The sequence below is a fragment of the Lepus europaeus genome, chromosome 12 (genome assembly GCF_033115175.1).
Source record: "Lepus europaeus isolate LE1 chromosome 12, mLepTim1.pri, whole genome shotgun sequence".
Lineage (NCBI taxonomy): Eukaryota > Metazoa > Chordata > Mammalia > Lagomorpha > Leporidae > Lepus > Lepus europaeus.
Genome location: NC_084838.1, coordinates 76,322,388 through 76,339,586, shown reverse-complemented (window position 1 = coordinate 76,339,586; position 17,199 = coordinate 76,322,388). Strand labels below are relative to the sequence as shown.

Here is a 17,199-nt window from a genome sequence, read left to right as displayed (position 1 = left end):
GAGATGACTGGGCAGAAAACTGGGGCTTGCTGATCCAAGTTGCCAACCACCCTGTCCCACATATCCTGAAGACTGCACAATTCTACAAAGGAGCTATGGCGAGATGGGGCCAATTCAAGGTTCTACACAAGGGGCCAGTGCTATGGCATTGCAGATGAAGCCACAGCCTGCTGCACTAGCATTTTACATGGGCGCTGGTTCAAGTCCCAGCTCCTCCATATCCAATCTGGTTCCCTGCTGATGTGCCTGGCAAAGCTGTGGAAGATGGCTCAAGTCCCTGGGCCTCTGCACCCACGAGGGAGACCCAGACAAAGCTCCTGGCTCCTGGCATCAGCCTAGCACAGCCCTGGCTTTTGCAGCCATGTGAGCAATGAACCAGCAGATGGAAGATTCTCTCCATCTCTCTTTCTCTGTAACTCTACGTTTCAAATAAACAAACAAGAAAAACAAAGTTCTAGATGAAACTCTGTGTTCATTCACAGTATGTATGTCCATTCCAACCTCTGAGTATGGTTAACCCACAACTCTCAACTTCCTGCTTGGAACACGCAAGAAATGGCATGATGTGCCACACGCAGTGCTAGTGAGCATTACAGACGTGAGCGCATTGCCTGTTAGCTAAGCCTGATGCTGGCCCAAGGCACACAGAGCTGGACTATGAGACTGCACCTTTGAGCATCTTGGTACTGGGTCACGGAGCTAAGGGAGGAGCTGCTAAACTCTCTCCCACACACATGGGCCTCTCCAGGTCTTCATCTGACTGGCGCAGTTCCTGTGAGCGGCTGATACTCCAAGAGCACACGACGCCACCCAGGACTGGCTAAGGGAAGTGGCCACAGTCGCTGGGCTACTGTCTGCCTGCTCTGCTTTCTCTCCAGCCTCCTTCTGCTTGGTTCTTCCTCCACAACTCATGACAGCCCTTCCTGATTCCCATCTGTGCAGGGACCCCCAGGTCAATGCTCAAGGGAGGCCCTTACCAGTCATCAGTCAGAGTGTTACCTTCTGAACATCTTTACTCTGAAAATCCAAAACCCAAAATGTTCTCCAGTCTGACACTGCAAGTGGAAAATTCCACATGATAAAACTTCATTTCATGCACAACGTTATTAAAATTATCTTCAGGTTATATGTATAATGATTATATCAAACTTAAATGAATTTTGTGTTGAGACTTGGATCTCATCCCCAAGATATCTTATTATGTATCATGCAAATATTCCAAAATCCCCTCAATATGCAAAATCTGAAATAATGCTGGTCCCAATAGTTCAGACAATGGGCAATCAACCTGCATACAATCCCTTTCAGTACAAGAGTTAATGGATCCAGTCAGAGTCTGGGCTCAGCCATCCCCAAGATGTATGAATATGCACAAGTTGCTGGATCTGGCCGGCGCCGCGGCTCACTTGGCTAATCCTCTGACTGCAGCGCCGGCACCCCAGGTTCTAGTCCCAGTTGGGGCACCAGATTCTGTCCCGGTTGCTCCTCTTCCAGTCCAGCTCTCTGCTGTGGCCCGGGAAGGCACTGGAGGATGGCCCAAGTGCTTGGGCCCTGCACCTGCATGGGAGACCAGAAGAAAGCACCTGGCTCCTGGCTTCAGGTCGGCACAGCGTGCTGGCCGTAGCGGCCATTTGGGGGGTGAACCAACGGAAGGAAAACCTTTCTCTCTGTCTCTCTCACTGTATATCTCTCTCTCACTGTCTAACTCTGCCTGTCAGAAAAAAAAAAAAAAAAGTTGCTGGATCTTCCTTACAGCTGTCTGGCACACATGAAGAGCTGTACCCCTACTTTGGTGTTGCTATGATAATACTATCATAATAATAACAATTAGTACTAGTAGTAAGAAGACAAAGTTATATATATATATAAATATACCAAAAGCACAACCCCGTAAAGCTACATTCAGAGAAACCTGGTTTACAATGGATCACTTTCTCTCTCACAGTAAAGTTAACGTATCTCTGTTACTGTATTTCACTACAGTGGTAAGCAGCGCTCTCCCCTTAACATGAAAAGCCAAGCAACAATAAAAGTCCAGTGTGGACACATAGTCATTCCTCCCCCGTAGGAGCTATATGCTAACAAGTTGACAACTGCTCTGCACTTGGAGGAGCTATCACTGTCTAACGCCTCACATTCCTCCCACGAAACAGAGCACAGCATGGCTAAAAAGTGTATGTTACCCTCTGTAACACATAATTATCCCCCACTCACAGTGCCTGTCACTCATAAAGGGAGTGCACATGCTCAATTACTCACATATGTCACAACCATAGACCATTTTGCTTTCATGAGTTTCCTTATAGAAAACTAGGCATATGTAAAAAGCAGAGAGAACAGATGAACGAACTCCCATTCCTCACGAACAACTGCCATTCTTGACCAGTCTCGTCTGATCTATGCCCCGTCAACTGCACTCACTACAGATTACTTAGGCAAATTCCAGACATCATATTAATCAGCTATAAATATTTTATTTAGGATGTATCCCTAGAAGGCAAGTGCACTCTGTTTTAAAACACAATTGCAATACTATCACGTCTAGAGAGAAAGAGTAATACAACCGTAAATCACTCAATAGCCACAGTGCTTCAGGGTCTATTTTGGAGATATTTTAAAACACTGCCGTGGCTCACTAGGCTAATCCTCCACCTGTGGTGCCAGCACCCCAGGTTCTAGCCCCAACTGGGACTAGAACCTGTCCAGTTGCTCCTCTTCCAGTCCAGCTCTCTGTTGTGGCCTGGGAAGGCACTGGAGGATGGCCCAAGTGCTTGGGCTCTGCACCCGCATAGGAGACCAGGAGGAAGCACCTGGCTCCTGGCTTCGGATTGGCACAGCGCTCCGGCCGTAGCGGCCACTTGGGGGGTAAGCCAATGGAAGGAAGACCTTTCTCTCTGTCTCTCTCACTGTCTAACTCTGCCTGTCAAAACAAAACAAAACAAAACAACAACACTGCCACCAAGTTCCTATCCCTCTGGAAGTTTGTGCGTGGGTTGATGGAAAGCAGAGAACAGCGATCACCTACGCAGAGGTGAGGTTCAGCAGCATTAGCCTACAGCCCCATAGTAAATCTGAGCCTCCTCAAAATGACCAACTGTCACTACATCATAGACCCTTACTCCCATTTTCAAACAGTAAAATTACAATGCTGGAAATACAAACACCCTGAGTTTAATACATCTGTTTTACAGGATTAACTTTATTTTTTCAAGAGTCATGAATAGGATTCAAATTATCCATTCCAATTATTTTCCTATCTCCTCCAATCTTGCACTCTCTATTCCTCCCTAGAGGGCACAGAGGCTACATCTGAAATGCCACGCACCTGTAAACAGATGTGCACACGATTTTCTCAGCTTGTTCGCTTGATCGAACAACTTCCGGGAGCTTTTGTTGGATGTGGGACTCAACCTCTGTCTCATGGTTTTGACGCCCTGCCTAGAATCCGGGCTGAAAAATATCACAATCGGGAACCACTGCGTGTAATTCAGCAAGTCCACAGCTTTCGGCGTCACATCCAGCAGTGCGTGCTTATCCTGTTGCAGATGGAAGAAAGTCACGTGAGTGGGCACCTATGCACTGCCGCGGCACAGAGTTTGTTTGAATGGGCGAAGGCTGCATCAGATAAACCCTGCAAACTGAATCCAAAAAGTACGGAACACCTGCTTGCACACTGTGTCCACTTGTGTATTTTCAGTGTGCTAGGACTTCTGATACAGAGCGAGCAGGTCATCTGGTAAAGCTGAGAACTCCAGAAAAAGCTAAGCTGTGATATAACACGAACAGGTTCCCACACACTGAAACAGCTTGCATTTATGGTTCACTGTTTAGCATGAACACTGTTAAATGAAAACTGATTTTTCAAGTGCAGATCTGATTCCAAGAGAAACTTTGGCAAACGATGATCCAGTTCTGACCGCCCAGCCTGTGGGTGTATTTTCTCCTCACCTGTTCAATAATTTGCCGCACAGTATTTAACCGGACCACTCCACTGGATTTCTCGGATCCTGCATCTTTGGGTTCTGTTTCTGCAAAAGCAAAAATGAAGCGAAGCAATTTTTAAGAAATGAGTGATGACCAAATGTTCCAACTGAGCACCAGCACGGATGGGACACCTGACTTCGGGTGCCTTCTCATCCATACGTCCCATGTAACCAACATCTAATGATGAGGCCAGCCAAGAGGGAGCGTCCTATGAGACCAGACGCTTGAACTCAGTTCAGCAAGAAACAAAATTAAGTTATCTGAATGGCACAAGAAAAGACAGAGAGACCCAGAGAGGAAGAGAGAACTTCCAGCTGCTGGTTCACTGTCCAAATGCCCCCAATAGCCGGGGCTGGGCCAGGCCAAAGCCAGGAGCCGGGAACTCCATCCTGGTCTCCCACATGAGTGGCAGGGACCCAGTACTTGAGTCATCATCTGCTGCCTTCCCAGGCACATTAGCAAGGAGCTGGATTGAAAACAAAGGTGGATTCAGAAGTCCTAAGCAGTGCTTAACTCACTGCACCACAACACTCACCCCCAGCAGGTGTCTATGGACCAGGGCAGCACGCAAAATGTTAACCACCAGGGACTCCAAGGGATGGGATATGGACGCCCATTATTCCTTCCTCCTTTCTGTATACTAGACATTTTTCTAAAACAAAAATTTTGAAAGGAAAAAAAAATCACAGAGAGACTTACTAGCAGTTTGAAAAAAGTCAGGTAACTCGTTTGCCAGTTTCTCCATCGCTATATCTGCTATGGGCCCGAATAAGACCACAGGTCTCTTGAAACCCGCTGAAATGAGACAAGAAAGGCCATCAGTGCACATACACTTGCCCAGCTGCTAAGATAAGAAGTTTTGATACTAACACAACTAAATGAAAGATATTGTGTTCCCCTAACAGTTCAATCCAGTTCATTTGTGAAGAAAATGCCTTCCCCTCATTATTTTTATTTATATTTTAAGTTTTTATTTATTTGAAAGTCAGAGAGACAGAGTCAGGCAGATAGAAATCTCCCATCCACTGGTTTACTACCCAAAGGCCCACAGCAGCTCTAAGGCTGGGCCAGGCAGAAGCCAGGAGCCAGGAACTCAACCTGGTTTCCATTCCAGGTGACTTGGGCCATCACCTGCTGCCTCCCGGGGTATGCATTAGCAGGAAGCTGGAATCCAGAGCAGAGCTAGGACTCAAACCTAGGCACTCCAATGTGGGATGCCAGTATCCCAAGTGGTGTCTTGACTGCTGCACCAAATGTCCAAACCCTCATCTTCTTTTTTATTTTATAAAGACTCATTATTTAATTGAAAGGCAGAATAACAGAGAGAGAGAGAGAGAGAGAGAGAGAGAGAGAGAGACAGACAGACAGAGACAGACAGAGAATGAGAGATATCTTCCATCTTCTGGTTCACTTCCCAAATGACTCCAGGGCTGTGCCAGGCCAAACCCAGCAGCCAGGAACTCCATTTGGGTCTCCTACATGGGTGGAAGGGGCTCAAGTACTTGAGCCACCATCTGCTGCCTCCCAGGCACATCAGCAGGGAGCTGGATCAGAAGCAAAACAGCTGGGACTTGAACATGCGCTCCAATATGGGATGCCGGCATTGCAAGGAGCAGCTTGACCCACTGTGCCACAAAGCTGGCTCCCTCTTAACATTTTTTTTTTTAAGATTTATTTATTTGAAGACAGAGTTACAGAGAGCAAGGTAGAGACAGAGAGAGGTCTTCTATCCACTGGTTCACTCCCCAGATGGCCGCAATGGCTGGAGCTGCACCAATCCGAAGCCAGGAGCCTCTTCCGGGTCTCCCACGTGGGCACAGGAGCCCAAGGACTTGGGCCATCCTCCACTGCCATCCCAGGCCACAGCAGAGAGCTGGATTGGAAGAGCAGCAGCTGGGACTAGAACTGGCGCCCAGATGGGATGCCGGAGCTTCAACTCAGGGCTTTAACCCACTGCGCCACAGCGTTGGCCCTAACATTTTTTTTTTTTTAAGATAAACTTTGCTAAGGATAACAGAAACTTCGGAATGAAGTTTCAGTAGCATTAAAAATCTGTTTAGCTTGTAGAAACAGGCCTCCATTTAGGAGCCTGAACGGCTCATTTTCTTCTAAGTCAGGCTCCTCACTAGCATTCGATTCCAACTGTGTAACCTGCTCTTGGCCCGAGTGATGCAGAGAAGTGAGAAGCTGATACGACCATCTGAAAATGAAGCAAAACAGGCGCCCAGCCCAGCGGGTTATCGCCTCCCCGCCCCGGGCTTCCTCACCCTCTCGCAGCAAAACCCTCTCGTAGGCCGGGAACTTGGTGCTGACAGACACGACAGCTGTGAGGTCTTCCCGGCTCTTCCTCAGGTTCTTCTTCACCCCGGATCTCTGGCCCCGCATCCTCCAGAAGTCGGCCCTGTCCCCAGCGTTGTCTCGCTGGGCATTCTGAACACTGGCCATCTGCTCAGCTCTGAGGGAAGAAACCAGCGTCAGAAAGGCAGCAGGTGTGCGTGTCATTGAGGCAATCGAGTCCATGCCACCGTGCACTTCGTGGAGCGAAGACGCGGCCCCGCAGAGGCGAAGTCTCGACCCTCACTTCCACCTGCACACGGGGCAAGGTGTGGGTCTCTGGCTCCCACTGGAAGGAGCTCTGTCACAACGCCACCTCTGGCTCGTCCTGCCACAGAGGCCTACGGCACCCACAGGCATCACTCCCAGGCTCCGGCACTGTGTCCACGGGATGAGGATGCCTTGTTCCCCAGAGGTGAGCTGTGGCCGCTCAGCGCCCACCTGTGCGCCAGCCAAGACAGCGCCCCCCTCAGGAAACTGGTCCAACCTAGCCAAGTGCAGCAACCAGCCCCAGGAAGCTGCACACTGCACCCCAGCCCAGGTGGCTATGGCTCAGGGCGCTCCCCTCCTTTGAGAAGCAGAGGTCAGATTATCAAGTCCCAGGGGCTCTCCCTGGGTGTGTGGCAGGTGGGGAGAGAGAAGAGTGTGTTGGTCTCTGTGGGGGCAGCGCCCAGGGGGGACCTCAGGTACCTGCTCTTGTTGGGGATCAGGCCTTTCTCCAGCTCGTTGCCGATCCTCACGGCCAGCCAGTGGCCCAGCTTGCCGTCATAGAGCGTGTCCACCACCCGGAAGACCTCGCCCCGGACGAAGGCCAGGCTCTGCGGAGTCTCCTTCTCGCATTCAAAGTGGCTTCTTATAAAAAACGAGTCCCCTCTGCCACAAGCCAGGATGTCTCGGTACACTGAAAGACAGAAGCCAGGGCTGCACTCAGTGCGACTGCACATCCTGAGGGGTGGGCGCCCCCGTCTCCAACCACCCCCTCCCCACCCCTCCATTCCGCCAGCACCATGCATAGGCCCGGCGGGAGGAAGGACGAGTAACCAGCTTGAGGCGTGACTGTGATGGTTCATGCTCTGTGTCACCTTGCCCGGGTCATGGGGTGCACCCAGATACTGGCTCCAGTGTCACTCTGGGCCCCCAGGAGGGTTTCTGGATGAGAGCGGCACCTAAGCAAGTAGGCGGAACCAAGAAGACGGCCCTCCCAGAAGTGTGTGGGCCTCCTCCAGGGGGTCGAAGGCCTGATTGGAGGAAACCCGCATCCTGAATAAGAGAACTACCTGTCCTGCCCGATGGCCTTTGAACTGGGACGATGGCTTTCTGTGTGCCTTCAGGCTAGAAATACACCAGGGGCTCTGGTGGTCCCCAGGCCTTGGGACTCGGAGCAGAACTCAATCGTTGGCCCAGGGCTGGCTCTGTGACGCAGCAGGTTAAGCTGCTGCCTATGACGCTGGCTTTCCATAGGGACACCAATTCGAGTCCTGACTGTTCCTCTTTCGATCCAGCTCTACTGGCCTGGGAAGGCAGTGGAAGATGGCTCAGGGCTTGGGCCCCTAATACCCTCATGGGAGACCCGGAGGAGGCTCCTGGCTCCTGAGTGGCCCAGCCCCCAGCCATCGCAGAAACTTGCAGAATAAACAGAGGCTGGAAAAGCTCTCTCTACCTCTCTGTCTCTTTATTTCTCTAACTCTGCCTTTCAAATAAATAAATAAAATCTTTATGAATAAGTCAATCAATCAGCCAATCACTGGCTTTCCAGGGTCTCCAGCTCGCCAGCTCACTCTGAAGAGCTTGGGATCTGCCAGCCTCTGCATGCAAGCAATTAATCACTCATAATAAAGCACTTTATCTCCTGTTGGCACCAGTGTCTCCTATTCATGCCATTTCTCTGCAGAATCCAAATACCGCTGCCAATCAGCACTGAGAACCACATGAGGAAGACACCACCCCCTCATGGCACAGATAAGAACAAGGCTTGGGGGCCAGCACTATGGCACAGCAGGCAGTGCCGGCATCCCATAGGAGCGCTGGTTCGTATCTCAGCTGCCCCTCTTCCGATCCAGCTCTCTGCTATGGCCTGGGAAAGCAGCAGAAGATGGCCCACGTGCTTGCGCCCCTGCACCTATGTGGGAGACCCGGAAGAAGCTCCTGGCTCCTGGTCCTGGATTGGCCCAGCTCCAGCCATTGCAGTCATTTGGGGAGTGAACCAGTGGATGAAAGACCGTTCTCTCTGTCTCTCCCTCTGTCTGTCTGTAACTCTACCTCTCAGAAAAATAAACAAGATCTAAAAAAAAAAAAAAAAAAAAAAAAAGAAGAGAAGAGAAGAGAAAAAGAACAAGGCCTGAAAGGGGATGTAACTGTCCAGAGTGTGCAGGGTTCAGGTGGGAGTCAACAGCAGCCAGGGCCCTTTGCACCTGTCATACAGAAGCTCAAGAACACCTCAGGCAGAGCTACAGGATGGATCACTACTCAGAAAAGCAGTTTTACTGCAAACTGACACAACCAGTGAAACTAATTCAGTGGGTGCACAGAAAAAATTTTTATATAAAATTAAATGTCAGCCCAAATTTCTCTGCACACCTGTGACCCCACAACAATCAGGTGTTAAGATCCACTTCGATTTTTTAATACCCAGATTTGCCTATGCTGGTCCCAAGACAACTCTTTATCCTTCCCACTTGCCCCAACAAACCAAAGCTCACCATCAGCTCGGCTCTGAGCTAAAATGGTCACCGTTTCACCTTTGGGGATTTCTAACAGGTAGAGAACAGCATCCTCCCGAACCAGCCCTCTGAAGTCCTGAGTGTTCACCTGGGGGGAAAGGAAAAGCAGAGAATAAACAGAAAACAAATATGCAGCGAGGCACCTTCTGAGCTTCCTGTTTGCTTCCACCAAGACCTGCCCAGAACAAACCCGCAAGGTGAAGAAGTCCTCAGGGTGTTGACCCCACACCCTAGGTGTGCACCCAGTACAGACGCCGAGCACGCCCTGACCCTGTGGCCCCTGCTGTTAACAACTCAGAGAGAGCTATGAGGCCGAGCAGCCAGTGAACTCACTACTTTCTCCATACACCCTTATGTTTTTGCATACTACAGCAACAGTTCATCCTTCAACCTCAATGGGCAGTTCCCAAAGTCACGCTCACATCCCACAGCGTTGCACTAGTTAGCAAGCACACACGTGCCTACTTGCACACCTGGCAAGAGGAGAGAGGCTTGAGCTGGCACTGCGGTATTTATCAGGGGCATCTGGGGAGTGGCATTTTTGTAGGCGCAGGTGCTCCCACAAGGTTCACGCGGGGACACCGAGTCCCCCAGGATCCCAAATAGCGTGAAGAAGAGTCTAGAATTTCCCTGGAAGGCTCTGGCAGAGCTCATGACCGAGGTTTGCCCTTGATCTGCTCCAGAAGCACAACCTGAACTAGCACGGTGCGGCCGAGTGCCGAGCAGGAAGATGACCCCTGTCTTAACCCTCTCTGCCTGCTTCCTCCGGAACCCGGTAACTTATCTCCTTCTCCACTGAGCCTGGAAGCTCTTCCCAGACCGCCAGGTGCATTACACACGGGCTGGCCGCGGAAGCTATACAGGGAAAGAAACTTCAGAACTGCAACTTCATGGAAGCAGAAAGGCTAAGACCCGTCCCCAGCCGTCTACGTTGTTACAGAAACATCACACTTGACATTCTTGATGTTTATTCTGAAGTCAATAAAAGCAGCATTAGATGCATCTCATAAAATGGCAAAGTATTTTTTAAAATTCTTTAACACCAACAATAACTTTAAAAATGCTGATATCGGATTAAGCAGAAACTCCTTTTCCTGCACAGTTTCAGGTGTAAGTAACACACTGAACGGCAGCCATCCGTGATCTTGCAGTGGGAAAGGAGGACACTGCCCTTCTTGCTCTGAGCCGGGAACCCGGCTGGCTGCCCTGTCACTGCTTCTGATCTCCCCCAGGTGCCCGTGAAGCAGGTGTCCTTAGCCCCACTGCGCACACACAGAAACCCGAGTCTCAGGTGAGCCAGGGTCACAGAGCTAATGAGAGGTCAGGTCAGCATTCAGATCATACGGTCTGATGCCAACACGCTCTTCTGTTAAATTACGGGGCACTCCCTCAAGAGGACACAACAAAACACCCAAAATGATAAGACCTAGTGCTTTTGGTTAGAAACATGGAAAAAAATCAAATAAGAACAACAAGGGTTCCGGGGACTGGCAATCCCCGCAGACGTCGGGTTGGGAGCACAGGACACATTGGAGGGATTCTAAGGCCCGTCACACTAAAGCTCAGCTAACTGACAGGTGCTCTATTCTCCCAAGCCCGCCACCTCCTCCTCCCAGCAGCAGAACAGGCTGCTCTTCCCAAGTGACTTTGAGAAACAGGGCTGGGGTTCCCTCACCTTCAGAATCTGGTCCCCTTCTTGCAGGCCTTCCTGCTCCGCCGATGTGCCTTCCTGAATGCCAGCGACAAATATCCCAACATCATTGCCACCTGCTAGCCGGAGGCCCACGCTGTCTCCCTTCTTGAACCTCACCATCTTGGTATTAGGGCTGCAGCAGGATGAGTTTCAGAAGGGAAAGATAGGAAATACATTTTTTTTAAGATGAGAGAGAGAGACAGAGAGGAATCTTCCATCTGCTGGTTCACTCTTCAGATGCACGCAATGGCCAGGCCAATGCTAGGAGCCAGGAGCTTCATGTGGGTCCCCTACATGGGTTGGCAGGGGCTCAAGGACTTGGGTCATCTTTGCTGCTTTCCCAGGCCATTAGCAACGAGCTGGATCAGAAGTGGAGCATCCGGGACTTTAACAGGCACCCATATTGGATGCAGGCATCACAGGCAAGCAGCTTAACCTACTACACTACAGCACTGGCCCTAGGAAATACTATTTAGAAGGAGGGACCCACATTAGCACAAGGGAGATTAAATTTCCTTTATGAAAGGGACTGAGTCATACTTCACACAGCTCTCTCTCATCGGTCTCGTGCAGTCTACGATTTGATCTTTTTTGAGACAGGTGAGTACCAGGGCTCCCATCATTGGTGAGGAAATGGAAATACAGAATGTTCCCATCCGCTCACTCAAGGCCAAAGAGCCAGTGAAGGCCAGGGTCAGGACTAATATTGAAGCCATCCGACTTTTGGGTCAGGAGTTTTTCAAAGCCTGATGCCACCACCCAGCTCTTGTTAAACAAAGGCACAGCCAGCGTCTGAGGAAGTAGGCCCTAATTCAGGAGGCCACTGGTGTGAACGCCACGGAGCCAAGGGCTGTCACTTGTCCCCTCCTCCAAGCTGGGCTGTCACACTGCTACAGTTAAGACAGGGCAGCTGAGCTCAGCAACAATGCTCCCTTTGGGGACTTACGTATCTGGCAAACACAAATATTCAGAAGAACATTCTGGAAATGTAGACACATAGACAAGCAAACAACAGTCACATCACAAAGTTCACCACTTTGACATTTTGTTTTTCCTACAAGCAATTCCCCTTTCTCATAAACACCAATAGGGGTTGTTGGCTAACAGTGACAGCTACTATGCAAAACCAACATCCAAGGGTATAAAGACAGAACATCCGTCCACATTTCAGCAAAGGAGACAGAGCTGAATGGAGGAAGAAAGAGAAATCAACACTTACCCATATATTGCTTCATCTTCAGGACTAGGACGAAGGAACGTTCTCGGGGCTGGTTTGGGTTGAGGAGCTGTGTATTGAAAAACATCCAATGTTACCAAACTGCATAGAATTTATTCATTTCTAAAAATAAAGATCACACAATCCAGACACAAATTAAGTGTGCACCTCAGCTACAAGTTAGCACAGCAAACTACACAATGGAGCTTATAAGATGAAGTTAAGTTTTGGCGCATTAGCAGGTGCCCACGGCTTCTCAAAACAAATGAGCCGAGAAACAAACGTCTAAAACGCAGGGCATATAACCACAAGGACATGAAGATAGTGGTACTTTCTCTCCACGGGTGAGTAAAACTGTGCTGGTAATTGTGGGTAGGCAGGGTTGAGAGACAGGGTTAGGGCCGTAGATAGGATACAAAAGGACCCTAACTCATCAAATAAGACCAAAGGTGATTAACTGCCAGCACAGAGGAAAAGTTCTCATTTTTACATTTGTTCAATGTTAAAAGACAGAGATAGGAAGGCCTCTTCTATATGAGCATGGATCTCTCCCTCTGATGAAAATGACTTTTTATAATCTCTCTTTTCTCCCCTTCCACACCCTCTGCATGGTCCAGCACATACCCCTGAACGTGGTTGTTCAAAGCATGTGTATGGAAGCCTCACCTGGCGGTTCCTCTTGGTACCTAGGTTCCTTGCTGGTCTCCGTGACAACCACAGCTGCAGCTTCCCCAGAGGACGTGAACGGAGTTGGGGTGGCGCCCATCCTGGACAATCTGTTTGGCGTGTCCTCTCTTGAACTTAAGCAGGCGTCATGTTAGCGTCTTGGGAGTTCAGAGTCAGAACCCGTAGGTGAGCACATCACAGTGAATATGCTGGGGCAAAAGCACATCCCCTTACCTTGGTCGTTCCTTCAGCCTCTCATTTGATGAATGATAATCATAATCAGAATACTGCTGGCGTCTCTCCTCTGGAGAAAATGATCGGTTTGACTCTATTTCCGAGATATCTGGTTTCAAAAAGAAGACATGTTCCAGAAATTACACTATCTGCTGGGTGGAAAACATGGAAATAGGAAGTCTAGGGAGGGAAACATGCACTACCAATTCAACAGACCTTCTTGCCCTGAAGATAAACGCGATAGCTTTAGGGGAAAGGCATTAATTAATAAACGGGAGGCCAAATTCAGAACCGCATCTTTTTCTTCCACACTACTTCCCATCAAAGCTGTTACTGAAGTGTCACAATTCAATGACTGGAGGTGGGCACTGAGGCTGGCTGTTACCACACCAGCTAAGACACGTACTCCCCACCTCAGAGTGCCTGGGTTCCATTCCTGACCCAGCTGACTCCAGCTTCCGGCTAATGCAGACCCTGGAATGCAGCAGTATGGGCTCAAGCAGTTGGGTTCCTGACACCCACATGGGAGACCTGGATGGAGCTACTGGCTTTGGTTCTTCTGGCTGTTGTGGACATACAGGGGCTGAAACAGCAAATGAACATCTCTCCTCTTTGTCTCTCTCTGTGGGTCTAGCTGCCCCTCAAAGAGATAATAAGTTTTATCACTTTAACTACTGAATCACATAGGCGTGCAGACCAGTGTTTCTCAAACCTTAACGTGCATCCAAGTCACCTGGGCATCTTGTTGGACACAGTCTCCTGGTTGGAGTCTGAGATTCTGCAATACTACCAAGCTCTCAAAGGATGCTGGTGCTGGGGCTGCAGACCACTGTCTCAGTGGCACGGAAATCACAAATGTCTAGCATGCTGTGGTTACTTCTCATGCTTGTTTGGTTAACCTGCACTGCACTCAACAGTGACCAAGCGATGAGACTTTGGATATACTGGATGTGAACTGAGTTTTAAGGTTTTATAAAGAAATGCCCTACTCTCTTTTTAAACATTTTTGTTTATGGAGCCGGTGCTGTGGTGTTGGAAGCTAAGCCTCTGTCTGCAGCGCCAATATCCCATATGGGTGCCAGTTTGGGTTCCAGCTGCTCCACTTCCAATCCAGCTGTCTAATGTGCCTGGGAAAGCAGCGGAAAATGGCCCAAGTGCTTGGGCCCTGTACCCAAATGGGAGACCTGGAAGAAGCTCCTGGCTCCTGGCTTGAGATCAGCTCAGCCCCAGCTATTGCAGGCCATTTGGGGAGTGAACCAGCAGATGGAAGACTTTTCTGTCTCTCCCTCTCTGTCTGTAACTCTAGCTCTCAAATAAATAAATAAATCCTTTTAAAAATGTGGTTTTTTTGTTTTGTTTGGTTTGGTTTGGTTTGGTTTATTTGAAAGAGCTCCAATCCACCAACTCACTTTAAAAAAAAAAAAAAAAAAGGCCGGCGCCGTGGCTTAACAGGCTAATCCTCCGCCTTGCGGCGCCGGCACACCGGGTTCTAGTCCCTGTTGGGGCACCGATCCTGTCCTGGTTGCCCCTCTTCCAGCCAGCTCTCTGCTGTGGCCAGGGAGTGCAGTGGAGGATGGCCCAAGTGCTTGGGCCCTGCACCTCATGGGAGACCAGGAGAAGCACCTGGCTCCTGCCATGGGAACAGCGCGGTGCGCCGGCCCCAGCGCGCCTACCACGGCGGCCATTGGAGGGTGAACCAACGGCAAAAAGGAAGACCTTTCTCTCTGTCTCCCTCTACTGTCCACTCTGCCTGTCCAAAAAAAAAAAAGATTTATTTATTTGAAAGGCAGAGTCACAGAGAGGCAGAGAGAGGCGGAGAGAAAGAGAGAGAGAGGGAGGGAGGGAGGGGGAGGAGGAGGAGGAGAGGGAGAGGGGGAGAGAAAAAGAATCTTCCATCCAATGGTTCACTCTCTAGATGGCCACAACGACCGGAGTTGCACCTATCTGAAGCCAGGAGCCTCCTCTGTGTCTCCCACACAGGTACAGGGGCCCAAGGACCTGGGCCATCCTTCACTGCTTTCCCAGGCGATAAAAGAGGCCTGGATTGGAAGCGGAGCTTCTGAGATCCAAACTGGTGCCCATTTGGGATGCTAGCACTGCAGGTGGCAGCTTTACCCAAAAACCGAGAACTCAATCCGTGTCTCCCATGTGGGTGGCATGGACCCAAATACTTGAGTCATCACCACTGCCTCCCTAGGTCTGCACTGCCAGGAAGCTGGAGTCAGGAATAGAGCCAGGAATCAAACCCAGGTGCTTCAACATAAGACTCTGGTGTCTTAAACTGCTAGGCTAAATCCCTACCCCAGACATTCTTTATAGAAATCAACAAAAGCCTACCTTACAGCTTGAGAACTTAATATTATCTTAACATCCCTGCACAAAAGCAATAGTACAGGGACACATCAACAAGGTCATGGAAAAAAGGAATTAAAATATAAGTTTATTTTGGGACAAAAAAATTTTTGCCATCTATGCATAGGTTTTTCATAACATATATTTTCCATAAAGTTTTGAAGATCCCTCACAGATGGTTAAGGAGGATATATATGCTTTATGGGTACTTTTTACAGGGATAAGGTGGTATTCATATAATTCATATTTAAGTAATGTATAGTTTTTTAAAAAAAGAGGCTATACAGAATGTTAACCAATGAATTTTATGTTATGTAGTCACTTTGATTCATTCTTTATTACAATGTCTAGATGTTTCAGCTAGTTTCCAACTTCATCTTTCAATTTAAAAAAAAAAATCTCACAAGTTAGTGTGTAAAAATGAGCCATCAGCAAGTGCTATGACTGACACAGGGTTAGCTCTACTGGAGCAGACACCTGCTACTAACAAACTTTGCTTCTGGTGGACGTGTGAAGCATCCTCTGGGAACTCCCAAGTGCACCAGAATGTCACACAGGAAACCTAATTCCAATAAGCACCTTAAAAAGAAAGTAAGAATCAGATACTTAGGTTTTGGAAATAAAGTCTAACAAGGAGCTTTCGCTGGGGGCAGATGGCGATGCCACACAGAGCTGGCACTGCAGGAGCACAGACCTCCCTTCCCAGGCCGGGAGCCCAGCCCCTGCCCTCCTCTACCTTCTATTTCCGAGTCGCTGTCATTCAGTGATGGGATGTTGATGAGGGTCTGCCGGCTGTCTCTCAGCACCACCAGCTGCAGCTTTCCTCTAGACTTCTCGATCAGTTTTCGAGCATCCGTTAAAGACATGTTCTCAGTGACAGTCCCATTGATCTGTGAGTTTATGGGAAATGACAGTGTCATAAGTCACCACTATTCACAGTGAGCAGACATTCCCATTTCCCGCTTCCAACAAGGCAAAGCTCAGAAACTTAAGATACACAGGCTCGAGGATGACTAACAAAATAAAAACAAACTCTTCCTTAGATAAAACATAACGCGCATGCTTGACTCCAAATACAGGTGTGGAAGAGCTGTAATGAACCTAAGTTACTCTGCTAACTTATATAACTGTGGTTTAGAAAAATTACTAAATATTCCATGCTCATATGCCACCAACTCTCCCTCTCACTTTTCCCTAGTTTAGGGAACAGGAACTTAAACTTTAAATGGACACAGAAGGGGCCTGGCATTGCGGCGTAGTATGTTAGGCCTCCACCTGCAATGCTAATCCAGCTCCCTGCTAATGCACCTGGGAAGGCAGCAGAGTAAGTCTGGAGTTTTTCCATGGTATGTAGTATGTACTCCATTCAAAGTACATTTGACTGAACACCTTAGTAGATTTTAAACACAGACATGAACAAGCGACTTCGCACGTCTGTATATAGTGTGAACAGCAGGGTGTGAGGCAAACGGGCAGCAGTGACTCAGGCAGGTTGGCTGAGGGCAAGACCTAGAGACGGAAGAGACACTGCTGAACCACTGCGTTAAATCATCGAGTCTCCCCTGCTCTGCACTGTTGCACTTCACTGCCTCAATTGCTGTGCTTACTTTTTACATTTGACTTTAGAACTGACACGTAAAACTATGCATTTATAGGACACCACTGATGGTTCCATCCAGGCATACTTATGTCATGTTCAAATCATGGCAAACATCTATCTCCTCAAACACGTATCATGTCTTTTGTTTTTTTGTTTGTTTATTTTTACGTATCATGTCTTTATGGTAAAAACATCACAAATCCTTTTCCCTAGCTTTTTTTTCTGGAAAAATATTCAGGGTATCATTGTTACATAGGTTCACCCTACTGTGCAATACAGAATACAGGATGCCAGAACTTCTCGGTCCTCTCCAACTGTAACTAACTGCCTGCCAATCAACCTTCTCCTCTCCCAGTCTTCCTCACCCCACCCCCCAGCCTTTGCTAACAAACATTCCAAT

The 17,199-nt window shown here is 48.8% G+C and overlaps 1 protein-coding gene across 4 annotated transcripts in view; it reads right to left on the bottom strand.

Moving 5' to 3' along the window:
• TJP2 (tight junction protein 2) overlaps positions 1-17,199 on the bottom strand; it is a 142,071-nt gene that overhangs the window by 13,133 nt on the left and 111,739 nt on the right. For all 4 annotated transcript variants that reach the window (XM_062208387.1, XM_062208386.1, XM_062208385.1 and 1 more), the window contains 11 exons: positions 15,936-16,089; positions 12,848-12,956; positions 12,614-12,747; positions 11,951-12,017; positions 10,714-10,864; positions 9,018-9,126; positions 7,009-7,219; positions 6,252-6,439; positions 4,684-4,779; positions 3,949-4,028; positions 3,326-3,536 (listed from right to left, as the gene is read on the bottom strand). In XM_062208387.1, coding sequence (XP_062064371.1) covers positions 3,326-3,536; positions 3,949-4,028; positions 4,684-4,779; positions 6,252-6,439; positions 7,009-7,219; positions 9,018-9,126; positions 10,714-10,864; positions 11,951-12,017; positions 12,614-12,747; positions 12,848-12,956; positions 15,936-16,089 — 1,510 coding nt within the window. The remainder of the gene's footprint in view (positions 1-3,325; positions 3,537-3,948; positions 4,029-4,683; positions 4,780-6,251; positions 6,440-7,008; positions 7,220-9,017; positions 9,127-10,713; positions 10,865-11,950; positions 12,018-12,613; positions 12,748-12,847; positions 12,957-15,935; positions 16,090-17,199) is intronic.